The 27,660-nt window shown below is 48.7% G+C and overlaps 1 protein-coding gene across 1 annotated transcript in view; it reads left to right on the top strand.

The window, feature by feature from the left end:
• Window positions 1–23,443, top strand: part of SPTBN5 (spectrin beta, non-erythrocytic 5) — a 1,776,766-nt gene extending 1,753,323 nt beyond the window's left edge. Inside the window, exons 71-72 of the mRNA XM_085627084.1 lie at window positions 2,990–3,099; window positions 22,514–23,443. Coding sequence (XP_085483210.1) covers window positions 2,990–3,099; window positions 22,514–22,653 — 250 coding nt within the window. The 3' untranslated portion in view covers window positions 22,654–23,443. The remainder of the gene's footprint in view (window positions 1–2,989; window positions 3,100–22,513) is intronic.
• The last annotated feature ends 4,217 nt before the right edge of the window (window positions 23,444–27,660 follow it).

Raw genomic sequence — 27,660 nt, 5'->3', positions numbered from 1 at the left:
GTCGGAGGGAGGGCAAACAGCTGGGAGGCAGGAGCGACACGCTGGGGGGTAGAGACCGCAGGGGCAGCAGCGGCAGGGATCGCCTGATGAGGGAGCGAAAAAGAGGCAAAAGAGAAAAGAGGCAAAAGAAAAAAAGAGGCAAAAGAGAAAAGCCAAAACCAGAAAGAGCAAGGCAGAAAGGGTAAAAAGAGAGAGACAAATTGAAAGAGCAAAAAGAGAAAAACGGGCACGGAGGACACAGAACAGAGTGGAATAGCAGCAGAGCAGGGTGTTCTTACACTAGACCACCAGTGATGAGGCGCAGGCAGGAGCCTGCGAGTGGAGGAGGTCCTGCTTCTTGATCTAGAAAAAGCATTTGATACGCTGGAATGGGAATAACTATTCGCCACCCTACTCAGATATGGCCTAGTCAATCGCTTCCTGCATCTACTTAAACTTCTATACACCCTTCCCCAGAGTGAAGACGGGCCTTACTTGTCGGGGCAGGTGGCCATTGGTCGCGGCACTAGTCAGGGATGCCCCCTGTCCCCGCTCTTGTTCTCTTTAGCTGCGGAACCGCTGGCGGTGGCACTCCGGCGAGGAAGGGCAGCATGGGGCATGTCACTAGGAGACAGAACAAACTCGGTCTAACTTTATGCAGATGACCTTCTCCTTTACATCAGAGACATTGTCACTCGAGACGATGTAACAAAAATACTCACTGATTTCGCATCCCTGTCCAGCCTACGGGTTAATTGGACAAAATCGGGCCTATACCCATTTGAACCATCTGCCTCAGACCCAGAACTGACCATCAAAGGCAAAAGCATACAATGGCAACCTGTGGTCTTCCGCTACCTGGTGGTCAGGATCTACCACCAAGCTAAAGACCTGCAAGATGGGAAGTCATGCGAGCAATGACCGCCATACAATCGCAGATGACCTTCTGGCGGAGCCTACCACTAACAGTCATGGGCCGCATAGCTTTGCTAAAAATGGTGGTGCTGTCCCGACTTTTATACTCCTTCATGAACCTACTGCTTTATATCTGTCTTACCGTATTCTGATCCTTCGAGCGCACAATACAGGACTTTATCTGGAATGCCACGCGATGCTGGGTCGCGCTGTCCACATTATACCTACCAGTTGACAAAGGAGGACTTGTGGTTCCCCACAAGCATAAGAACACTACTATCTGGTAGCACAACGGCAATGGGTGGCCAGGTGATTCAGCGGGCACCACCTGGGAGACATGGCCACACACCAACAGGCCTGGTTCCATCTGTCAATCCTGAGATGGTTTCACCCTGGGAGACCGGGCAAGACGCCCGAACAACTGATGTTGGTTGTGCCCTACAATTGCTTTAAACAGGCCCGCTTTCTTACGAAGAACCACACTACGTATGCATCTGCTGTACCCATACTAGGCATGCCGCGAGGCCGCAGTAGCATCTCCAGGATTGACCTTCTAACATGGGAAGCCGAAGGGTTTAAGACACTAGGGCATCTCTACTGTGATGGACAACTAGCACCCTTTGACACACTAGCGACAGAAGGCGAACTGCCAAGAGGGCAGTTCCTACTGCATGCCTCCCTACTCGCAGTACTGAGGTCCCTGTAGGGAGACGTATCACAGGAACCTGCAATACACCACACGATCCAATACATCCATGTCATGGGCACAGGGAGACATCTTGTTAAATGGTTCGCTGAATCGTTGCGCATGCATGCAACACATCCGCTGACCCTGCTCAGAAACCACTGGGATACTGACCTCCACCGCCCTAGCACTGATAAAGAATGAGAAGGCATCCTCGCCGGACCAGTACTCATACCCAGAAATGCCAGGTTCCGCCTCATACAACACTACATAATCCATAGGGCGTACCTCAAGCCTGAAAATATGAATAGATACGTTCAGCGCATTGACGCGCACTGTCCTCGCTTCAAACTGATAAATGCAGACTTGATCCATATGCTATGGGGCTGCACTGCCTTAACCTCTTACTGACTATCGGTCACCTCCAACCTCTCAGATTGCACTGAACGCACAGTGGAGAACACATGGCAGGTATGCATCTTGGGTCTATTCCATAGGGCCAAAAAATAGAAGGACACGTCCCGGTTCATTGACCTAGACCTAATTACTGCTAAGTGCCTGATCACCAGGCGATGGAAATGTCTTGAACCCCCACCACGGGAAGCGTGGTATCGCTCCCTCACGAACTGGGCACAGGCAGAGAGTCTAGCACTTCGGCGAGAGAACGCCCTAGGGCTTCGCAAAACCCCGCTGGCGGCCGCATGGGATGCTGTACTTTTGGACCTTCAGAAGGCTTAGCGAGGACCCCAATCCCCGCGATCGGAACCTGAAAGGGCACTAGATGCAAGTGCAGATGATCTGCACTAGACGCATTTAACAGAGACTTACATACTTACATCCTCAGATCCCAGCTTAACCCACCTCCCCCCCCACATGGAACCAAGTGTACTCTCCACATGGGTGGGAAACCAACTGACAATGACGAGGCAAAGGGTAAATGATAGAGATCAAATTGCCAGGGTCTTTCTTTGGGCACGTCCACACAGTTAGCACCCCATTAATTATCCATTGTCCCCCCCCCGACTTCTCCCCTCCCCTTTCCCCCAACCCCTCAGTCCCAACCGCCCCGCATGTGCAGTACACAGCAACTAAAACCACTCCTACAAGCATTTATATTCAATATTTGCACGCACAGTGATCCCACGCAGGGGTCGTACGACTGACACCCCACCCACTTGGGACAAGTTGCAACTAGAGATACACATTAATCACAGTCCGTAATACCATTAAAGCAACTGTGTAACCCAGGTTGCTCGTGACAACTGTAACTGTATATGTTTTGTCCTTGTTGAATCGCAAAATAATGAAAATGAATAAAGAAATTTTTAAAAAAAGATGAACCACCATTTGCCAGTTGTGCCTTCTGAATATGTGACCTCTCTCTGATGGCTAAATGTTGTGTATTAACAGGCGGACGCCTTCCTTCCAGCTCCCACCAGAGGCCGACTCATTTGAAAATTCCATAGAGGCAAACAGCATCACAGAGATAGTGACCACTGCCCCGGAGTCTGTTCTCTCAGGTACTGTATCATACTAATGGGCTTCCAAGTACACTATAGAAGCTAGTGTTGGAAACCAATGCCTCCAGTGTTCGTGTACTATGGAATGTTGACAGAATTATGGGGGTTATATGCAGCTGGATCATAGAGCTTCATTTTGTAACTGGGAGAAAGTAAATGAGAGAGAAGCTTGCACTCTTATGTCTCTCATGCAAGAGATGTGAGACCATTAGTGGAAGGAAATTACTCATAACCATGAACTGCTCACCTGAGACATCTATCAGGGTACTATACACCCCCTCACACAGACAGACAGACACACATACTTTTCACCTCACCGAACGCCAGCATGCCTCCACTGAGCATAGTTTCCTATGTCCCACAGCACCCAGGCCTCAAAGCTACCAGCTACCAAATAATACTTTTGCATCAAGTCATTGTATAAATTCTAGTCTCCTCCATTTCATGATTAGCCAAAGTCTGAATCACAGTCATGCCTCCTTTCTACAGCCATTCCCACATTAAAACATACACAGTGACTGCCTTACAGGAACACCAGAGCCCTTTTCATCAAGCCTCCAAGTGGCAAAACAAGATTTTGATCTGTACAAATTACTCCTTTACACTTTTGAAACAACCGGAATAGAATCAAAGTTGACATGAAATCAACTCTGCTCCTAAACGTTACACAACCTTTTTTGTGTTACATAATTTTAACAAGTATTTGTACCATGTACGTATGTCTGTGGGGATCTCCTGATGCTATAAATAGAAATGGGGAAATCTACCTGGTGCCTCAGCATGTTTTACAGGGTAACCTGCCATGTAAGATGCCAGGTTTTCAGAGCCTTGCAAATCTTCAAATGCTTTTGCTCCACCCTAAAGAAATGGTAAGACTGTTCCAATCTTAATCTGGGGATTTAAGGAGAACTAGGGAGAGTGAGGAGGAATTTAGCAAAAAAGGTAGAAATGTGCCTGGTAAAAATGTTTTGAAAGCAAACTGTCACTAGGAAGAGCAGAGCTATATCTACTAAGACTGGCATGCTGCTAGTGTCATCTCATGTGTTGGTACATAAGTAGGCACCCGTGCGTCAAAGACAGCCTCGCACCATGGCATGGAGATGATTGTGTGCTATCCAGTGTAAGATTTGTATTGTGAGCCTACCATGCTGGTAGAAATTACCTATGCATGTTCAACAGCAAAAGGGTCAGACGCGTTGGATGTGTGCATAATACCGCAGCACATATGCAATGCATTGGTTTCTGGGTGAAATTAAAGCATTTCTGGTTGTGCCTGCTCCTGCTGGGCGATAGTTGTTGATGCAAAGTCTGCTCAGGCTAACTTAGTAGAGTGGGCTTTGTCTCAAAACCTACGGCTGTTCTTGGTGATCCTCCCCCTAGAAATGGCCCCTTGAGCCAAAGCAGCAATCAATTTGGCCCTATGGAAAGGCTCGCCAGAATAACGTTTGCACTGCTTTGCATCATGCTAGCAGCACTCCAGATAGTAAGTGTGGGACTGATTTCCCACCAACTGAGGATCTTACCACCTGCTGGGGATTGCACTCTCTGAAGAACTGTTCCTAAAACGTGGAACTAGAATCCCTAGAGTTCTGCAAATCCCTAACATCCCTTTGGTAGCATGTTAATACTTGCTTCTTCTGCTCTGGATGTATTGGCAAGCATTGCAGCAGTTCTGTAAGTGGGATCAGGTTATACCTGAAAGAATGAGGATATGACACTTCATCTCTGGAGTTTTCTGGTTCTCTTCCAGGGGATCCTCATCAATAGTCATAAGCACTGAATATTCCCGCCCATGTGCGGGGACCCCGGAAATAATAAAATTATATATGTAAAAAACATACATATATACAGCTCTGTATATGTATAAACATATATCATTTTTTCCAAGCAAATGCAGCTCCCATAAAAGGCTAGGCAATGTAAATATACACATCCAATAACACATATATATACATATGTATATATAAAGGTATAACAATACACCTAAATCTCTTTTTTTTTTTTTTTTTTTTAATGAGGTAAACACTCATGAGAAAGCAAAAAATAAAGAGAACAAACTGTGGAAAAACACAGATGCACAACACATTGCCAGCCTGCAGGCTGCATTGCAATATAATACCATAGAGACTAAAAAGCCCTGTACAGGTAAAAACTGGCACCGTGCCTTTAAGGCAGCCCTGACTTCCATATCCCATCATGCCTCAGGGGTGACAGTTAGGTCAGTTGTTCTTTCCGGCTCCTTCAGTCAGGACCCTGGAATTCAGCTCTCTTCATTTTTGACTCTTTAGTCAAGAATTATTACAACTTTAAGATTTTTTGGACTTCTTCTTTTAACATCTGAGAGGAAGTTAGTATCCTGTTGTGAGAAGTTGGCCTGATGTATGATGTCACTAGTTATAGTGTACACCTTATATCAGTCCAAATACCCTTATGGTGATTGGTTGTAAAGTCAACCTTATAGACCAGCTATCCTAGTGGTAGCATGGACAAGAGCAGTCTTAGGCTAAACTCTGAATGGCATGTGAAGCCAGCTGTGATACCATATATAATCCCTTGAATACCAAATGAAAGGACACCACAACAGATATATATATAAAATAAAGTGTATTTATTCTAAGCAAACCCTCAGCACTCTTTATGAGATTAGAGGTAAGTACAACACAGTCTTATTAATGCATACAGTAAGTCACACAGGTAAGTAATACAGTTAGGCCCTAGGGGCCACGCAAACCATATACTAAGTAAGTGGTATAAGAACCACTGTCACGGAAATAGAATAGGCCTAGGCCTAGGGAATCGCTGGGGCTACACTACACTAGCGTTAGTTAGGAAGTGGGAGGCCCACGGGATTCGTGTGCAGAGTGGAAAAACTCACGCGTAATGCGTAAAAGTCAATAGCAATAGTACAGTTTAGAAAACGGTAGATTTAGGACACTTCCGGAGTAGCTAGGAAGTTGAGACTTGAAAACTAGACCCTAGGATAGTCACTATCCTGACGAGCACCGGAGTACCCAAGTTACCTAGCCCACAGGCTGCGGGTGCATAGGGGTGAAGATGCGTCGTTTTCGTCGTCGACTCCTATGGATGCCTGAAGAAAGATGCTGACAGGCAGTCAGTGAAGAGTGTCCGGTGGATCCCAAGGCTGGGATCAAGAAGAGAAGAAACCTGCAAGCAGAAGGGACAGAGTCAAGGTCACTAGCCAGTGACCACGTGGAACCAGGAAGGAACCAGGCGATGTCGTGAAGAGTTGCAGGTGAAGGTGAAGCTTGTCGCTGCAGCCAGGAGGACCAGGAAGCGTCGAGGACGACCAGGACCAGGAGGCGAGCTGTCCCACGAAGGCTCTTGCTGTCGGCGGCGTCGAAGTTGGACTAGGACTCACCAAGCCTTGGCAAGCGGAACCCACGAAGAACGAAGGACTTGCTTCTGGTGCAGACCAGGAAGGTCTGGGGTGCTTCTTCTTTGCAGAGAAGCGGGAGCCAGTCTGGAGGAGCCAAACCAGCGCAGAAGATTTCAGGGTGCGTCGTCACAGAGGCCACTAGCCAGCGGGCAAGCAACCGGACAGACGCGGCAAGCAGGAAAATGCTGAAGGGCCCCACGCAGGACTCGTGGAGTGTGGGGGGCTGATCTTCGGTGCAGATGGTGCTTGGGGTTGGGGCTTCTCAATCCCCGGTGCACAACTTCGAGGGTACCTCAGAAGCTGCGCTGTAAGTTACTAGCCACTTTTCCCAGGTAGCCGGTCCCACGTCGCTCGTCGCCTCCACGGATCTCAGCTCTGCTGCAGATGTGGATGAGGGTCGGAGAAGTCTGGAAGTCAAGGCTCTGGTCGGGCTCTGCAGTCGGTTCCTCGTAGAACGGTCGCAAAGCAAAGGGTAGTCTCTTGATGGTGCCTGTTTGCACAGGGTAGCCACTCCTTGGCTACAAGGGAGATTCTTCAGTCTTCTTCTTTCGTCGAATGTCGAAGGTCCAGAGTTTCTGTTCAGTTTTGCAGGTTCAGGATAATCTAAAGTCTTGAGGCCCAACTCCCACTCTTATACTAATCTGGGGGGCTGGGATACCTGCTAGGTCACGCCTTATGGGTGGGACCTGGGAGGGGGTGGTTACACCCACTTCCCTTTGTCCAGTTTCGCGCCAGAGCTGGGGCTGGAGTGCCCCAGCGCCGGTTTGAACTGGACTATGCAAGGAACACCTTGTGTGCCCCAGGCATGTCTCATTCCTTTCAGCCCACCCTGCCCCAATACACTAAAGGCTGTCTGGGGAGGTGCTAGCACCTCCCCAAGCAGGAAACCTATTGTCCAGGCCTCCCTGGCTGGGATCACTCCCAGCTGCAGGAGGTCAGACTTGTGTCGTGGCAGCAGCATCCATTTTGTGATGCTGAGGCTTTGGTCAGAGGCTAACAGTTGAAGTATGATTTTAACATGTCTTTCCCTCTAGAAGGGGGGAATAATATTCTCATGTCCAGAAATGGCATGGGGGTATTATTCCCTAGTGTTAGACACCTTACACAACATGTTTTGATAAAGCCAAACCATAGTTACCATAACCGTCTAAGATTATAAGGCACTTTAAGAGTATATGGTAGGCTATATCATAGAACAGCTATAAGGACAAGGTTCCGAAAGCTGCAGACAGGCTCAGCTCATGCTAGAGCACCATCTCACATGTTATCAAGAACTCTGCCTCCAGGATTGTCAAGGCCTGCCATAGGAGTGACTGATAGGTACACATGTGTCTATATGTAAGTTAGGTATAGGAATACTACACCTAAGCAAGGGGTGATTACACGACCTTGCCCCAGCTGAGTGATCAGCCAGTTGTGTCAAAATGGAAGGCCAGGCCAGGGGTGGCATAACACATGCTGCAGCCCCTGGTAGGCCTAGGGTACACCTATGCCCTGGGTACCTAGGGTACACTGTACAGGGGCCAATAAGGTGATCCTATCCAAATGGGTTATGCACCTAAAGTACATAGTATTAATTTAGAGAGAGAACAGCAGGGCTGTGGGTCTGATTAGCAGGCCCACAGCCACATCTAAGTCGAAAACCAGTAAAGCAAAAGCAAAAAGTGGGGGTGAACATAGAAAGCAGACCCTACTCTCCTACACAACCCCCCCCCAAACTTAGGGACATTAAACTAACCTTGACCAGTTGAGTCTTCATGTTCTAAGTGGAAATATCTGGAGAGTCCAACTGCATTGGCATGGTCAGTCCCAGGTCTATGTTCCACTGTGAAGTCCATCCCCTGTAGGGAAATGGACCACCTAAGAAGTTTGGGATTTTCACCCTTCATCTGATTTAGCCACAAGAGGGGCTTATGGTCTGTCTGAATCTTGAAGTGAGTGCCAAACAAGTATGGCCTCAGCTTCTTCAGGGCCCAAACCACAGCAAAGGCCTCCCTCTCAATAGCTGACCAACGTTTCTCTCTAGGGGTCAGCCTTCTACTTATAAAAGCAATGGGCTGGTCTTGACCATCTACATTCAGTTGTGAAAGAACAGCTCCCACACCTAACTCAGAAGCATCTGTCTGGACAATGAACTCTTTGGAGTAGTCTGGACTTTTCAGAATAGGTGCACTGCACATGGCCTGCTTCAGGTCATCAAATGCTTTTTGACAGCTGACTGTCCACTGAACTTTCTTTGGCATCTTCTTGGAGGTCAAGTCATTAAGTGGTGTCACTATGGACCCATAGTTCTTAACAAACTTTCTGTAGTACCCAGTCAGGCCCAAGAAAGCTCTGACCTGAGTCTGGGTAGTTGGAGGAGCCCAGTCCTTTATGGTCTGGATCTTGCTCTCCAGTGGTTGAACCTGACCTCCACCAACTAGGTGGCCCAGGTATACAACCTTGCTCTGCCCTATCTGGCACTTAGTGGCCTTGATAGTGAGGCCTGCCTTTTGCAGGGCCTCTAAAACATTCCTCAGGTGGACCAGGTGATCCTCCCAGGTGGAGCTAAAGACAGCAATATCATCAAGATAAGCTGCACAATAATCATCCAACCCAGTAAGGACTTGATTCACCAGCCTTTGGAAAGTGGCAGGTGCATTCTTCAAACCAAAGGGCATTACCACAAATTGATAATGTCCTCCTGGGGTCGAGAAAGCAGTTTTGGCCTTTGCACTCTCAGCTAGTCTGATTTGCCAGGAGCCTGCTGTTAGGTCAAATGTGCTCAAAAACTTAGCAGCTGCCAGTCTGTCAATGAGCTCATCTGCCCTAGGTATTGGGTGGGCATCTGTCCTAGTGACAGCATTGAGACCTCTGTAATCCACGCAAAACCTCATCTCTCTCTTACCATCTTGGGTGTGAGGTTTTGGCACAAGGACTACAGGACTAGCCCAAGGGCTCTCTGAAGGTTCAATGACTCCCAGCTCCAACATCTTTTGTACCTCAACTTTTATGCAGTCCCTGACATGGTCAGGTTGCCTGTAGATTTTACTCTTCACAGGCAGACTGTCACCAGTGTCCACCTCATGGGTGCACCAGTTTGTCTGACTTGGGGTCAGAGAGAACATATGTCTGTAGGCTTGCAGAACTTGTCTGCAGTCCTGTTGCTGATGGACAGTGAGGCTGTCAGAAAAGACCACACCATCAACTGAGCCATCATCAGGGTTCTGAGTCAACAGGTCTGGGAGAGGGTCACTCTCTTCCTCCTGCCCCTCATCTGTAGCCATGAGTAGCCCCATGTCTGCCCTGTCAACATATGCCTTCAATCTGTTGACATGAAGCACCCTGTGGGGGCTTCTGGGAGTCCCAAGGTCCACCAAGTAGGTGACTTCTCCCTTTTTCTCAACAATAGTGTGGGGTCCAGACCATTTGTCTTGGAGTGCTGCTGGGGCCACTGGCTCCAACACCCACACTTTCTGTCCTGGCTGGTAAACAGTCAGTACAGCCTTTTGGTCATGCCAAGCTTTTTGAAGTTCTTGGCTTGCCTCAAGGTTTTTAGAAGCCTTCTTCATATACTCTGCCATCCTGGAGCGGAGACCAAGTACATAATCCACTATGTCTAGTTTGGGTTGTCTGAGAGGTCTCTCCCATCCTTCCTTCACCAAACACAGGGGTCCTCTTACAGGATGCCCAAACAAAAGCTCAAAAGGGCTGTAGCCAACCCCCTTTTGTGGGACCTCTCTGTAAGCAAACAGAAGGCAGGGTAAAAGGATGTCCCATCTTCGCCTAAGCTTGTCTCGTAATCCTTTTATCATTCCCTTTAGGGTCTTGTTGAATCTCTCAACAAGCCCATTGCACTGTGGGTGATAGGGTGTGGTGAACTTATAGTTAACACCACACTCCTTCCACATTGCAGTCAAGTATCCTGACATAAAGTTGGCACCTCTGTCAGAAATGACCTCCTTTGGAAAGCCCACTCTGGAGAATACTCCAAGCAGGGCCCTTGCCACAACAGGAGCTGTTGTGGTCCTCAGGGGAATTGCTTCTGGGTACCTGGTGGCTTGGTCCACTATCACCAGTATGAATCTGTGCCCAGATGCTGTTTGTGGGTCCATTGGTCCTACAATATCTATGCCCACTCTTTCAAAGGGGACCCCCACCACAGGTAGTGGTATGAGGGGGGCCTTTGTGGTGCCACCTGATTTGCCACTGGCTTGGCAGGTGACACAGGAGCGACAAAACTCCTTAGTATCTTCTGACATATGGGGCCAGTGAAAGTGAGGGACAAGCCTGTCCCAAGTCTTGTTCTGGCCTAAATGTCCTGCAAGGGGAATATCATGGGCCAAGGTTAGAAGGAAGCCTCTGAACTTCAGTGGTATGACCAACCTCCTGGATGCACCAGGCTTGGGGTCTCTAGCCTCTGAGTACAGTAGCCCTTCATCCCAATACACTCTATGGGTACCTTGAGCATTCCCTGCAGCCTCAGCAGCAGCCAGCTGTCTGAGGGGTTCAAGAGAGGGGCAGTCTAATTGAGCCTGCCTCAGATCTGCCCTGGAAGGTCCCCCTGTCCCAAGAAACTCAACCTGATCAGGTTCAAGTTCTTCTAGGACAGTTCCTTCAGGGCTCTCAGAATCATCCTCCTGGGAGGGCTGATCCACCACCTGAGGCAGGAGGGAAGGCACAGCCTTAACCCTACTGCTCTTTCTCTTGGGTTGTGACTGGTCCATAATTTCAGGATCCAGCACTTGTTCAGTGTTGCACTTTTTGGCCTGTGACCTGGTCACAGCAAGGACATGTGCATCTATCCCCAGCATTTCTGCATGGGTCCTATACTCCACTTCAGACCAAACTGAAGTTTCAAGATCATTGCCCAGTAAACACTCTACAGGAAGGTCTGAACTAACAACAACTTTCTTGAGGCCAGTTACCCCTCCCCAGGAGAAGTTAACAATAGCCACACTATGGGAGGTAGTGGCATTGCTAGCGTTGGTCACTAGGTAATTCTCACCTAGTATGATCTGTCCAGGGTCCACAAAAGCAGGTGTCACCATTGTGACACTAGCTCCAGTGTCCCTGTAGGCCTGAGCCATTCTCTGGTTGATAAAAGGTGTCTGTCTGTACTTGCCCAGGTTACTGGGGCCTACAGTAGAGGACAAAGCTAAGTCCCCATCACAGATCAGAACAGCCTGAGTAGGTACTCTGACTAGGCCAGAATCCTCCTCAGTTCCCAGGGTTAACCCTACTACACCCTTTTGCTGGGAACCACCACTTACAGCTGAACTAGGGGGTACAGTTGCCTTAGGGGCAATGGTGGCTGGGGGCTTATCCTTTTTGGTGCACTCACTAAACCAATGTGAGTTGGACTTACAATAGTTGCACCATGGTTTCTTTTGGCCATCTTTCTTCTTATCCTTTTTGGAACCACCCTCCCCCTGAGCCTTTTGGGGGCCTGGTGAAGACTTCTGGTCTTTTTGTTTCTGCTCATTACCCTTCTGGTCTGCCTTTTTCTGATCACCGCCCTGGTTCTGGTTTTTCTGCTTAACTCTAGTCCTGACCCATCTATCTGCCTTCTTTCCCAATTGTTGGGGAGAAGTCAGATCAGAATCAATCAGGTGTTGATGCAATAGCTGGTTTTGACAGTTGTTAAGTATTTGCTCTCTCATGATCAAATTATACAATCCTGTATAGTCCTTAACCTTACTTCCCATTAGCCAGCCTTCCAGAGCCTTAGTGGCACAATCTACAAAGTCAGTCCAGTCCTGAGTCTGTGTCTTCTGGGTATCCCTGAACAACAACCTGTATTGTTCAGTGGTTAGGCCAAACCCATCAATCAGAGCACTCTTCAGGACAGTGTAATTATCTGCATCCTCATCACTAACTGTGAGGAGCTTGTCTCTTCCTTTCTCAGAGAAGGAGAGCCACAAGATAGCTGCCCACTGACTTTGGGGTACCTGCTGTACTTTGCAAGCTCTCTCCAAAGCAGTTATCCATTTGTGGATGTCATCCCCACACTTGTAGGGAGGGACAATCTTGCTCAGGTTTCTATTGTCATAGTGCCTGTCTCTATCTCTAGGAATGTTGCTGCCACCAGTGGGTTCTAACCCACTTAACTTTTGCTCTCTAGCCAGAGCAAGCTTCTCTTTGGCAAGGGCAAGTTCTTCCCTCTGAATCCTCAGATTAGCCTCCCTCATTCTGGCTGCATGCTCCTTTCTCTCAGGTGAAGTCATTCCCCTGTGAGAGGAAGCATTAGAGATGCTAGAGACATGGGAGTGGATGGATTCCCTTGAAGGGGATCTGTCCCTCCTGCTTCTCTGTGAATGCCTACTTGGGGGTCTGTATGGGGGGACCCCATGCAAACTCCCATGTAAACTTAAGTTAGCCTGGCTAAGTCTCCTTACTTGGCTCTGGCTGTCTACCTCCCCATCTGAAGCCCCATCTGACTCCTCTGTGGTGGGTAGACCCTCCTCTGTGCCTAGAGCACCTGCCTGAGATTCCCTATGAGCATCATACTCCTCTAGGAGTTGTCTTAACTGAAGGAGGGTAGGGTTTGCACCCTGTTTTATTCCTCTGGAGGTACACAAGTGTCTCATCTCCTGGAATGTTAAGGTATCATATCTAGAGGGGATCTTTTGCAGACCTGATCCTCCTGAGAGAGCATCTACTTGATCTACTCTCAGAGACATGATCTAGTGAGGGTGTGGTGTGTGCACCTACCTACACTAGTTGTATCTACTAAACCTCTCTAGTAGTTGTAGTCAGGGTGTGTTACTCCCTTCAACCTACAACTACAAAGTCCAGTAGGACTTAAGTATAATAATCTATGTTATATGTACCTAGACAATATCTGTGTGATCTTTCAATTTAGTATCTCAAGATTACAATGGTATTACAACAGCAAGCTCAGATCCCAACCGCTGCTCACCAATGTGAGAAGTTGGCCTGATGTATGATGTCACTAGTTATAGTGTACACCTTATATCAGTCCAAATACCCTTATGGTGATTGGTTGTAAAGTCAACCTTATAGACCAGCTATCCTAGTGGTAGCATGGACAAGAGCAGTCTTAGGCTAAACTCTGAATGGCATGTGAAGCCAGCTGTGATACCATATATAATCCCTTGAATACCAAATGAAAGGACACCACAACAGATATATATATAAAATAAAGTGTATTTATTCTAAGCAAACCCTCAGCACTCTTTATGAGATTAGAGGTAAGTACAACACAGTCTTATTAATGCATACAGTAAGTCACACAGGTAAGTAATACAGTTAGGCCCTAGGGGCCACGCAAACCATATACTAAGTAAGTGGTATAAGAACCACTGTCACGGAAATAGAATAGGCCTAGGCCTAGGGAATCGCTGGGGCTACACTACACTAGCGTTAGTTAGGAAGTGGGAGGCCCACGGGATTCGTGTGCAGAGTGGAAACACTCACGCGTAATGCGTAAAAGTCAATAGCAATAGTACAGTTTAGAAAACGGTATATTTAGGACACTTCCGGAGTAGCTAGGAAGTTGAGACTTGAAAACTAGACCCTAGGATAGTCACTATCCTGACGAGCACCGGAGTACCCAAGTTACCTAGCCCACAGGCTGCGGGTGCATAGGGGTGAAGATGCGTCGTTTTCGTCGTCGACTCCTATGGATGCCTGAAGAAAGATGCTGACAGGCAGTCAGTGAAGAGTGTCCGGTGGATCCCAAGGCTGGGATCAAGAAGAGAAGAAACCTGCAAGCAGAAGGGACAGAGTCAAGGTCACTAGCCAGTGACCACGTGGAACCAGGAAGGAACCAGGCGATGTCGTGAAGAGTTGCAGGTGAAGGTGAAGCTTGTCGCTGCAGCCAGGAGGACCAGGAAGCGTCGAGGACGACCAGGACCAGGAGGCGAGCTGTCCCACGAAGGCTCTTGCTGTCGGCGGCGTCGAAGTTGGACTAGGACTCACCAAGCCTTGGCAAGCGGAACCCAGGAAGAACGAAGGACTTGCTTCTGGTGCAGACCAGGAAGGTCTGGGGTGCTTCTTCTTTGCAGAGAAGCGGGAGCCAGTCTGGAGGAGCCAAACCAGCGCAGAAGATTTCAGGGTGCGTCGTCACAGAGGCCACTAGCCAGCGGGCAAGCAACCGGACAGACGCGGCAAGCAGGAAAATGCTGAAGGGCCCCACGCAGGACTCGTGGAGTGTGGGGGGCTGATCTTTGGTGCAGATGGTGCTTGGGGTTGGGGCTTCTCAATCCCCGGTGCACAACTTCGAGGGTACCTCAGAAGCTGCGCTGTAAGTTACTAGCCACTTTTCCCAGGTAGCCGGTCCCACGTCGCTCGTCGCCTCCACGGATCTCAGCTCTGCTGCAGATGTGGATGAGGGTCGGAGAAGTCTGGAAGTCAAGGCTCTGGTCGGGCTCTGCAGTCGGTTCCTCGTAGAACGGTCGCAAAGCAAAGGGTAGTCTCTTGATGGTGCCTGTTTGCACAGGGTAGCCACTCCTTGGCTACAAGGGAGATTCTTCAGTCTTCTTCTTTCGTCGAATGTCGAAGGTCCAGAGTTTCTGTTCAGTTTTGCAGGTTCAGGATAATCTAAAGTCTTGAGGCCCAACTCCCACTCTTATACTAATCTGGGGGGCTGGGATACCTGCTAGGCCACGCCTTATGGGTGGGACCTGGGAGGGGGTGGTTACACCCACTTCCCTTTGTCCAGTTTCGCGCCAGAGCTGGGGCTGGAGTGCCCCAGCGCCGGTTTGAACTGGACTATGCAAGGAACACCTTGTGTGCCCCAGGCATGTCTCATTCCTTTCAGCCCACCCTGCCCCAATACACTAAAGGCTGTCTGGGGAGGTGCTAGCACCTCCCCAAGCAGGAAACCTATTGTCCAGACCTCCCTGGCTGGGATCACTCCCAGCTGCAGGAGGTCAGACTTGTGTCGTGGCAGCAGCATCCATTTTGTGATGCTGAGGCTTTGGTCAGAGGCTAACAGTTGAAGTATGATTTTAACATGTCTTTCCCTCTAGAAGGGGGGAATAATATTCTCATGTCCAGAAATGGCATGGGGGTATTATTCCCTAGTGTTAGACACCTTACACGACATGTTTTGATAAAGCCAAACCATAGTTACCATAACCGTCTAAGATTATAAGGCACTTTAAGAGTATATGGTAGGCTATATCATAGAACAGCTATAAGGACAAGGTTCCGAAAGCTGCAGACAGGCTCAGCTCATGCTAGAGCACCATCTCACATGTTACCAAGCACTCTGCCTCCAGGATTGTCAAGGCCTGCCATAGGAGTGACTGATAGGTACACATGTGTCTATATGTAAGTTAGGTATAGGAATACTACACCTAAGCAAGGGGTGATTACACGACCTTGCCCCAGCTGAGTGATCAGCCAGTTGTGTCAAAATGGAAGGCCAGGCCAGGGGTGGCATAATACATGCTGCAGCCCCTGGTAGGCCTAGGGTACACCTATGCCCTGGGTACCTAGGGTACACTGTACAGGGGCCAATAAGGTGATCCTATCCAAATGGGTTATGCACCTAAAGTACATAGTATTAATTTAGAGAGAGAACAGCAGGGCTGTGGGTCTGATTAGCAGGCCCACAGCCACATCTAAGTCGAAAACCAGTAAAGCAAAAGCAAAAAGTGGGGGTGAACATAGAAAGCAGACCCTACTCTCCTACACCTGTGTTTTTCTGACTGATTTTTTTTTGCTATTTTGTCAGAAAAATGCCTTCTTTATTTGTTCCATGTCCATCTTGTGGAAAAAAGAAGGCTGCTTCAGACACACATGAGGTGTGTATTATCTGTCTGCCGGACTCTCACTCTCCAGCAACATGCCAACATTGTGTAGACCTTTCCAAAAGGACTTTAAAGGAGCGAGAGAGGATTAGGCTGTACGGCCTAGCAGAACGGTCGACGTCGAAGCAGTTGGTCCCTGTTTGCTCCCCATCGACGTCGGGCTCGGCGTCGAAGACTCCAGCGGCGGGATCGTCGCTGAGAGGTGAGGAGTCAAGGGGAAGTCATGCTGCAAAGAGAAAATCATCGTCGACTTTAGATTCAGCGTCGAAGCGGATGCGTTCGACGTCGACGGCGTCTAAAGGCTCGGCGTCGAGGTCTCGGCGCCACAGTTCAACGTTGATAAAGCATCTGTCGACGTCAAGAGAAGATCGATCGACGTCTGCACAGAGATATCGTTCGTCGTCGAAGGAAAGACATCGTTCGACGTCGAGGTCGGCGAGACATCAGTCGACGTCGCAAGAAGTACGTAGGCAATCTCCACCACAGTCGACGTCGAGACCAAGATCGCCGTCAAGATCAAGATCGCCGTCGAGGAAACATCGTTCGTCGGCGAAGAGGCTTTCAACGTCGTCGGAGCATTCGACGTCGAGACAGAAGTCTCCGTCAAGAACGACGTCGAGGCAGACGCCTCCGTCAAGGCCGACGTCGAGGCAGGAGCCTCCGTCGGAGTCGACGTCGAGGCAAGCGCCTCCGTCAAGACCGACGTCGAGGCAGAGGCCTCCGTCGGAGTCGACGTCGAGGCAGGTGCCTCCGTCGGAGTCGACGTCGAGGCAGGTGCCTCCGTCCTCACAGGTCTCCAAGGCTTTGGAGAGGTACATAAAGCCTCCGTCGAAGATAATCTCGACGTCGAGACAAGAAGCTCTGAGCCTCGAGGATTCGAGTCAAAGATCTCCGGTGATAGGCCTATCACCGTCAAGGCAGACCTCTGCTGAGGGTACGCAGGAGGTGTCACATGTTCGCCTCACGATTCGACCAGTCTCAAGGCGAAAATCTCCTCATAGACTGATATATACAACTCCTGAGTCACCGCGTCTCATATCGATCTCGCCTTCAGGATCAGAGGGCTCAGGTTCAAGATCCGAATCGCCAGAGCTTGTGCATCAATCTCCAGTACCTGCAAGAGAAAGTTCGCAGGAGGAGGACAATGCGGTACCTCAAAGTCCCGTAAGGGAAATGCCTCAGGACTCTGCTATGCCCAACGCAATAAAGGCATCGCTAACAAGATTAAGGGGCATGGAATTCCCAGCGACACCGATCAGACCAAGATCTCGGGGAAGAGAATCCCGAGGTCACTCTCGAGCACCAAGAAGGCGATCCAGGTCTTCCTCCCGCAGAAGACAGTCGGCCAGATCAGAGAAAAGGCGCCGTAGAACCCCTTCTACCTCCCCTTCTTCCAGATCATCCAAAAGGGATTATTCACCGACACTCTCGGAGACGCCACCCTCTAGGGTATCTCCGGTAGATGATATTTCTACGTTTCAGGAAGTGTTGTGTAGAGGAGCTACAAAATTAAATATCCCTATGCCGGTTCAGGAGACCACTTCATCCATAATCTTTGAAACTCTTCATGAACGCACAGTGTCACGCCCGCTATTGCCATTAGTCCCTGATTTGTTGCAACCAGTAATGGATATTTTTCTCACACCAGCAACCACCAAAACGGCGCCGGCGAGAATTCTAAAAAAGTACCGTCCAGCTCCGGAGGATCCTCTATTCCTAAAATCAGATCCTCCACCGGACTCTGTCATCACCGCCGCTGCCAGGAAGACACATGCAGTAGCTGGGTCTTCAACGGTGCCACCAGATAAGGACAGTAAGACACAAGACTCCTGGGGGAGAAAAGTTTGCGGCTCAGCATCCTCAAGCTTAAAGGTGGCCAGTGCCTCGGCGCTTCTGGGGCGCTATGATAGGTCATTATGGGACTCTCTTCAGAGGTTCATTGACAAAGTTCCATCAGAGGACAGACGGGACTTTGAAGAAATCTTGCATGAGGGAAGTCTGGTTTCTAACCAGATCATAAGTGCAGCGGCGGACGGGGCAACACTGGCAGCGCATGAATATGCACACGGAGTCACAGCCAGAAGATCATCCTGGCTTAGATTGACGGCCTTGAAACCGGAAGCGCAGGCAAGAATATTAAATCTGCCTTTCTCCGGTAGTTCTCTTTTTGGGTCCCATGCAGACGAAGAAATGGCCCGTATGAAGGCAGAGCTGGAGACCATGAAAGCTGTCGGGCTTGAAAAGAGAAAAGAGTTTCGACGCCGCAAGGGAAATGACAGGCGCAGTTACCAACAGAGGGTTCAAACCTCTCATTGGCAAAAGAACCAGGACCAGCAAGGTCAAAAGAAACAGCAATACCAGTCCCGCAAGCCATCCAGGGGACGGGGTAACAACAGGCAGTCTAATGCTGGAAACAAAGCTCCGGGGAAGCAATGAGAAGCCGCTTCATCCGATGCTGTCCACCGCTCCGGTGGGAGGAAGTGTTGCACATCATCTTCCAGAGTGGCAGTCCATCACAAAGGACAAGTGGGTACTGAATATACTGCGTCATGGGTACTCGCTTCGTTTCAGAAGTCACCCCCCATCGATTCCTCCTGTCAATTCATCCCAGCATCTAAAGCAGCTCAGAGAAGAGGTAGCGACGCTTCTACTCAAATCTGCAATAGAGAAAGTACCCATAAACCAAAGGGGAAAAGGAGTTTACTCCAGATACTTTCTCATTCAAAAGAGGAGTGTGAAGGTAGAGTTCAGACCCATTTTAGACCTACGGATACTGAACAAACACATAAGGAAGGAAAAGTTTCGCATACTGGCGCTCCACCAAATATATCCTCTTCTCCGGATGGGCGATTGGATGTGTTCGCTGGACCTTCAGGATGCATATTTCCATATTCCCATCCTAAGGAATCATCGAAAATTTCTCAGGTTTGTGGTAGGCAACTCTCACTATCAGTTCAAAGTCCTCCCATTTGGCCTGAAGTCAGCTCCTCGAGTATTCACAAAATGCGTGGCAGTAGTAGCGGCTGCTCTGAGGCGCGCAGGAGTCTTCGTCTATCCCTACCTAGACGACTGGCTAATAAAGGGCTCATCACCACAGAATGTGCGGTCACAGCTGTCGCTATGCCTAAACTTATGTTGCAAGTTGGGTCTCAGAGTGAATGCCAAAAAGTCCAATTTTTCACCAACACAGAGGATCCACTACCTGGGCGCAACTATAGACTCAGTACTAGGAAAAGTGTTTCCTTCGGAGGAAAGACAGTCATCCATTATGCTAAAAGGCAGGCAGATTATATCCAACAATCTGTCGTCGGCAAGGCAAATCTCTTCTCTGCTAGGGGCCATGGCATCCTGCATCTTCCTAGCGCCCAATGCCAGGCTAAGGATGCGTCCTCTCCAGCAAGATCTCGAGGACAAATGGGATCAAAGGAACTCCCTGTGGGAAGAAAAGGTTTGTCTCTCCTCTGCAGTCAAACAGTCAGTCAAGTGGTGGCTGAAGCTAAGGAATCTACAAGTGGGGATCCCCTTTCATCAGGAGCCTCCAACTCAGACCTTAATCACCGACGCATCCCTTCAGGGATGGGGTGCGCATTTTGGGTCCCTGCAAACTCAGGGACAGTGGTCCAGCAGCGAGCGGTTGTACCACATCAACATGCTGGAGCTCAGGGCAGTCCACCTAGCCCTCAAAGCGTTCCTACCTGCGATAACGACGAGTACCATTCTAGTGCAGACGGACAATACCACCACAATGTACTACCTGAACAAGCAGGGGGGTACTCGATCCAGAACGCTCTCGCTGGAAGCTCAGTCCCTGTGGCACTGGATCCTAGCAAGGAACATCTCATTGAAAGCGGTGCACCTACCAGGAGAACTCAACGTGCAAGCGGACTTGCTCAGTCGGCATTTTCAAGAGCCAGAGGACTGGGTAATCAACGACGAGGTGTTAGAAGACATCTTTGGGGAATGGGGGCGTCCGCAAGTGGACCTCTTCGCGAACGAGCAAAACACAAAATGCCAAGGCTTCGCCTCAAGATACCATCGACCAGGATCCCTAGGGAATGCCCTTTTGATCAATTGGTCAATGACATTTGTGTACGCTTTTCCGCCTCTCCCACTAATCCCCAAGGTGGTGACCAAGTTGCAGAATTCATCTGCCAAGATGTTCCTCATAGCACCGGACTGGCCGAGGCAGTGGTGGTACACGGATCTCCTACACATGTCGATCCGCCCCCACAAGCGGCTGCCGTGCAGGCCGGACTTGTTGTCCAAGATGCGGGGGAAGATTTACCATCCCAGCCTTCCCTCGCTGAGCTTAACAGCATGGCTCCTGAAGTCCTCCAGTATGGCCATCTGAACCTTCCCCAGGAGTGTATGTCCATACTGAAGGAAGCCAGGAGGCCTTCGACAAGACACTCCTACTTCTGTAAGTGGAAAAGGTTTTATATATGGTGTGCTCAGCATCATTATGATCCCACTAAATGCCAGGAGGATGTAATTTTGCCCTATCTTCTACATTTAGCGAGGGCAGGGTTGAAATTTTCATCCATAAAGGTTCACCTAGCAGCCATAACAGCATACAGGCGTTCGCCTTCACAGCAGTCATTTTTTAAAGTGCAGGTAGTGAAGGATTTCTTGCAAGGACTCAAGAAAGTCTATCCCCCTGTTAGACCTCCCTCTCCTTCCTGGGAGCTAAACTTGGTTCTGTCGAAGCTCATGGGTTCTCCTTTTGAGCCTATTCATAAGGCTACCCTACAGCACCTCACATGGAAGACAGCATTTTTAATAGCCATCACTTCAGCACGGAGGGTCAGTGAGATACAGGCCCTCTGTTCTAAAGAGCCCTACACTATTTTTCATCTGAATAGGGTTGTGATGAGAACTCATCCTTCGTTCCTACCCAAGGTGGTATCGGAGTTTCATGTAAACCAAGCCATCTCCTTACCAACCTTTTTTCCCAACCCCTCCTCTCCAGCAGAGAGGGCGTTGCATTCTCTAGATGTCAAAAGGGTCCTGAAATTCTACCTAGATAGGACTAAGAATGTCAGGAAATCTGATCAATTGTTTGTGAACTATGGGGTTGTCCGTATGGGCTTTGCGGCTTCCAAACGTTCCATTGCTAGGTGGATTGTTTCAAGTATTACATTGGCCTACCAACTGGCTCAGAAACCATTGGGGGCGCGCCCTAAAGCGCATTCGACAAGAGGAAAAGCGGCTACCGCGGCTTTTCTCAATAATGTCCCACTCTCCGAGATCTGCAAGGCAGCCACTTGGAGATCTGTCCACACTTTTACCAGGCACTATTGTCTGGATTCGGACACCAGAGCAGACACTCAAGTAGGACAAGCCTCCTTGAGGAATCTGTTCCATGCATAATCATTTTCATGATTCTCTTTCTCCATGGGTGATACAACCTTAGTTTCATTTGCCTGCAGGTGGAAGGGGAGCTTGCTACTCTATTCAGTGCTTATGACTATTGATGAGGATCCCCTGGAAGAGAAGGGTAAGTTACTTACCTGTAATCCTAGTTCTCTTCCAGGGGTATCCTCATCAAAGTCATAAGCAACCCACCCACCTCCCCAGGCAAATGAGAAGAAGTGTATTATTCATTATGGAAAGGATATATCTTTGTGTTTAGGACTACGGTCCCGCAAAGAACAACTGACCTAACTGTCACCCCTGAGGCATGATGGGATATGGAAGTCAGGGCTGCCTTAAAGGCACGGTGCCAGTTTTTACCTGTACAGGGCTTTTTAGTCTCTATGGTATTATATTGCAATGCAGCCTGCAGGCTGGCAATGTGTTGTGCATCTGTGTTTTTCCACAGTTTGTTCTCTTTATTTTTTGCTTTCTCATGAGTGTTTACCTCATTGAAAAAAAAAAAAAAAAGAGATTTAGGTGTATTTTTATACCTTTATATATACATATATATATATATGTGTTATTGGATGTGTATATTTACATTGCCTAGCCTTTTATGGGAGCTGCATTTGCTTGGAAAAAATGATATATGTTTATACATATACAGAGCTGTATATATGTATGTTTTTTACATATATAATTTTATTATTTCCGGGGTCCCCGCACATGGGCGGGAATATTCAGTGCTTATGACTTTGATGAGGATACCCCTGGAAGAGAACTAGGATTACAGGTAAGTAACTTACCCTTGTGTCCAACAGTGCTTCAGCTTTATTTTGTAATCAAATATTTACGTTCTGTGTTACAATTGTAATCACATATCCATTGTTTCATTTTACAGAAACTAGGACTCCAGAGTTGGTGCTGGAGAAGAAAGACTGGGATTCCATATTGACCCAAGTTCAGGCAAATGGTGCGAGCGAAAAGGAAAAGCGAAGAAAGGATAAACATGGCCTTCGAAGGTTTTTCCATAGGAAGTAGCAGCTCAAAGAAAGAGAACTTGTGTTCTTAAAGTGCTGTACATCGCTAGAGGGAGGACTACAAGAGTGGTAGAAGAGGGATATACATCATCAGCAAACATAAAAATTACATAAAATGTACAGAGCAAAATTGTCACATTTATATTACACCTTGTACACATAACACTGACTTAGCTTCCTCCAGTTTAGATTTCAAACTAGAGAAAATGCGCCAATCTAACATTATTTTGAAAGAAAAGCTTTTGTGTTCAAACAAAAGTAATTATGTTCAATCATATTCTGATTGAAAAAACATTTGAAAGCTAAATATATTGTGTGTATTTCTCAAGTTCTTTTTAGTTCATCATTTGTGAAGTTAATTTCATGAAAACACTTTTGTACTGCAGTTATGTGGAAGCCGGCATTTACAAATACTAAAATCTTGACACCCGTCTTTCCTTGAATGGTGCTATCTATCTTTTATGACTGTGCTAAGCTTTACCTAACATGCTAGTGATCTTACAGGAAATGTTATCCAATCGTATGGTCTTAGTGAGAGAGGTGTATTTCTTCTGGTCCGTCATAATTTGCCAAAAGTTGTTTTATTCTTACACAGTTTAGCATCAGAGAGTCAGCACTGATTTGATTTTCTAATCCATTTTGTTTTTCTAATCATTTTGGATGAAGAATTAATGAATCTAAATTACTGATATAAGTGTTATTTTTAAATTGTGTATCAAACATTGTTTTTATTTTGTCTTTTCACATAATGTTATGTTTAGACAATAAAAAAGCTATCTGAGCCCATAACACTTCCTTGTGTAAACCATACCTGCTCATTTATAGGTGGTGAAATAAGAACTCTGCAAGGCATTCTGGTGAGTGCAACATAATGTCAACCTTTGACCCCTGATCTGCTCCTGCGGGGGACAGAAATCCCACTATACACCAAGGGATGTTATAAAAAACTATATAGGGGTTAGGGCTGCCCACCATGGGCATGACCATTTCCCCACCTCATTAAAATGTGCTCTGCAGTCTTTCTATCCCCCCCCCCTGAGGGGGCAGATAGGGGTGGTTACCCCAATCTGGACCATCAGGGAGGCAGAAATCCCACTAGACACCACAGAATTCTTTTTTAATTATAAGCTCAGGGGATTTCCACCATGGGCATGGCCATATCCCCTCTCCAGAAAGGGCATAGACAGTCCTTCTACACCCCAGCGGGGGAGGGGCCGGGAGGGTTTGAGCGGTTGATTACCCTTAATGTGCCCCCTGCTCTGTGTAGCAGAAAGCCCACTAGACACCAGGGAAAAAAATATAGGGGTGGCCATGTCCCCACCCCATAAGGGCACAACCAGTCTTTCAACTCCCCCGGGGAGTGGATTAGGGTGATTACCCCAATCTACACACCCCTAATCCCCGGGAGGTCAGAAAGACCACTAGACACGAGGATACATTTTTGTTAAAAAACATAGGGGTAGATGCTGCCTAGCTTGGACCCACCCCAGAAAGGCACAGTCAATCTTTCTGCCTCCCCCCCACCCTCTGGGAGGCAGAAATCTCACTAGACAATAGGGAAAAAACATAGGGGGTGGGACTGCCCACCATGAGCAAGGTCATGCCTCCCCCCCAAAAAAAGACACTGAAGGGCATATTAACAAGCCCCTATCACCACCACAAGGTCACTTTTTCCGACATTGTGGTGGCATTAGGGGCTTAGACTTATTTACAAGGCAGCGTTAAGCCACTCTAATGTTATGTTATGTTAAACCAGATTTATAGTGCGCACGAATACTCGGAAGTGTCCCGGCGCGGAAGCCAAGGAAAAAGAGACGGATGGGCATAGGCCGGGGCTAGGAAGTTACTTAAAAAGCAACGTTTTTTGCTGATTTTTGAACAGCCTGAGATCGCCGATGTTCCGAAGCTCGAAGGGCAGAACATTCCAGGCCTTAGCTGCTCTAACTGAGAGGGAGCTGCCTTCCATTCTAACAAGACGGTACCTTGGTATAACAACGAGGCATTGCCCCGTAGAGCGAAGATGCCTAGGCAGTACATAGAAATCAAAACGTCTCCTCAAGTACAGAGGCCCCGTTTTATAAAGAGCACCGTGGGCAAGCGTAAGGGCCTTGAACAGCACCCGCTGATCCACCGGAAGCCAGTGCAGCTCCCGTAGTAACTGTTTGGAGTTGGACCTAAAAGGAATACCCAGTAGTGCTCTGGCAGTCGCGTTCTGAACGATCTGAAGCTTTTTATCAGATAAATAGGAAGTCCGATGTAAAGCGCATTGGCATAGTCTAAACGCGAAAGAATGAGAGCGCGGGTCACCATTTCTTTAGCCGTTTTGGGTAGTAGGGGCAGAAATCGCTTCAAAAGTTTCAGTGTGCCGAAGCACACCCCGGCTAATTTGTTAATCTGCGGTAAAAATCTGAGGTCCTCACTAAACCAGACCCCCAAATTTTTAACCGGACTTCCCATAGACTTAGGCAAGGGGTAGCCCACGGGCCAAAGGTGTTCTCTAAACTGCGGAGGGAAGCACCCGGAGAGGAGCACCTCAGATTTACCCTCATTGCATTTAAGCTGGGCCTGCGCTAACCACTTAAAAACTTCCGTAAGGCAGTTTTTAGCAGCATCCGGGGACAGATCGTTTTTCTTCCACGTGAAGAGGAGCTGGGTGTCATCAGCATAAGCTAAGATTTTAGCACCCAGCTCCTCCGCCAGATAGACAAGCGGCATTATGTACACATTAAAGAGAAGAGGGCTCAAAGTTGAGCCCTGAGGAACACCCGTGGTCAAGCTTCTTGGAGTAGAGCAGAATGGAGGCAGCCATACTTGCTATGTTCTATTAGCCATAAATGATTCTATCCACCCCCACACCTGACCCGAGATGCCGATGTTAGACAGCAGAGCCAAGAGTTGTCGGTGTGGTCATGTATCGAACACGGCAGAGACATCTAGTAACACCACAGCTGCTCTGCCGCCCACGTCAAGGCCTTCTCTAATAGCGTCCGCCATCTCGACCAGGGCCGTTTCAGTACTGTGTAAGGCCCTGAAGCCCGACTGGGCTGGGTGGAGGGCGCAAGAAGTCTCGACAAACTCAGAGAGCTGCTTGTGGGCGGCCTTCTCACACACCTTCACCACAGCTGGGAGAAGTGAGATTGGTCGGTAGCTAGCCAGGTTAGCAGGATTAAGTGAAGGTTTTTTTAACAGGGGGAGGAGTTTTGCCTGTTTCCACTCGGAAGGAACCATAGCGGTTTGGAGCGACAGGTTGATAATATTATTTACTTCAGGTTTGACTACCTCTGCCACTGCAGCCAACAACCTGGCTCGACAAGGATCCGTTGGGGAACCTGATTTGAGAGATTTAAGGATAGCCAAAGTACCAGACAGCGGAATCGGGGCTAAAGCCCACATGTGCGAGCGGGCTGGATCTAAGTGTGGAGCTGTCTGAAGCGGGTGAACCGCCTGCACCTGAGGAGCCGTCCCAAAGCTATCCTGAATAGTGAGAATTTTATCAATAAAAAGGCCAGATAACTGCTCACACCAGGAGTTATAAGCGGGTGCGGCCATAAGTTCTGCATGTCGTTTAACGCTGCCTTGTAAATAAGGCCCCCTTTCACTTAGCGTGAAAGGGTTGTGCAGTGGGTATTGCGGTGGGCGTTCCACTGCAACGCCCATTGATTTTGGCGCTGCCCGTAATGTTCAAGGTGATGCGTACATAGGAGGCAGCACCAAAATTAAGACCAGGGAAAACCTGGTCTTTACTTGGCGAAACAAGGAGAAATGCATTATTTCTCCTCGTTTTTGCTTTTTCCATGTGTGCTGCCTTGTGCAGCACACATGGATAAAGCAAACTGCCATGGATTGTTTGTGTACAGGAAGGTCCCCCTTCCTGTACATAAACAATCTGTGAAAAAAAATGCCATTTTGTGATTTTCATATGTGCTGCATGAAGCAGCACACATAAAAGTGACAAAATGGCATTTTAGGATTGTTCATGTGCAGGAAGGGACACCTTCCTACACAGAAACAATCCTCCTCTGCACACAGACACCCTTGCACTATGGTGCATGGGTGCCTGAGTTGGCGCTACACTGCTAAGTGTAGCGCCAGCGCAGTGGGAAACGCAGGGCTGCACCATATCCTGGGAAATATGGTGCAGCCTTGCGCTTCTGAAGTGGCGTAGTGAGGCATCTGAAAGAGACACGTTAGTGATAGATTCCTTACCTTAGAATATCCCCAGGCGTCAGACTGGATCTGGAAAGTTGTTGTCAACAGTACCCCTGCGCGTCGGTTGGCGTCATCGTATGGCTCCGCGTACGTCGCTAGCGTCGTAGCCGCCGAGATGACGTCGCCGGAGCTACTTAGACACGCGCACTGAAGTCAGTTCTTTCTTTTTCCGCGCCAGCAGCGCAGATCCGAGAGAGAGCAGTGCCTCTACTTAAAAGTTTTAACTTGGTTTCTGACAACTTGTTTTGTCGAGTACTCGACTCCTGGTGCAGTAGGGATGCCTGGGTTTAAGTCCTATAGGGCCTGCCGTCGGAACATGTTGGTAACGGACCCGCACGACGTGTGCCTCTTCTGCTTTGGGCACACCCATGACCCTGAGGCGTGCCCTGATTGTCGGGCCATAGCTCCGAAAGCTTTGCGGGAGCGTTCCCAAAAGTTGGTGGAGGTCCGACAATCGGTTCCGGGCTGATCGAGGTCCAGTTCCCGTGGGAGGTCGAGGGACCGGTCACGGAGCCATCAGCATCGCTCGCCGGAATCGGGGACAGGTAGGTAAAAAGTCAAAGAAGCGACGTTGCTATTCCTCTACCCCTCACCAGTCACGGGACGCGGTGGAGGGGGCAGGCAGTCACTCTCCCGTGGCTCCGTTGGAGCCTCCATTGTCGCCTGCGGCCTACCCACCCTTTCAAGGCCCACACACAACTCCAGACGAGATACAGGCCTTGCGCCATTTGTTTGCCCCATCGGTACCCTCCGGAGCACCTTCGGGCCCCGTGGACCCTTTGGGTGGACCTGCCCCTGT

This window comes from Triturus cristatus, chromosome 9, assembly GCF_964204655.1.
Source record: "Triturus cristatus chromosome 9, aTriCri1.1, whole genome shotgun sequence".
NCBI classification, from domain to species: Eukaryota; Metazoa; Chordata; class Amphibia; order Caudata; family Salamandridae; genus Triturus; species Triturus cristatus.
Note: the sequence above shows the minus strand (reverse complement) of the source record. Positions and strands in the feature narration are given on the sequence as shown.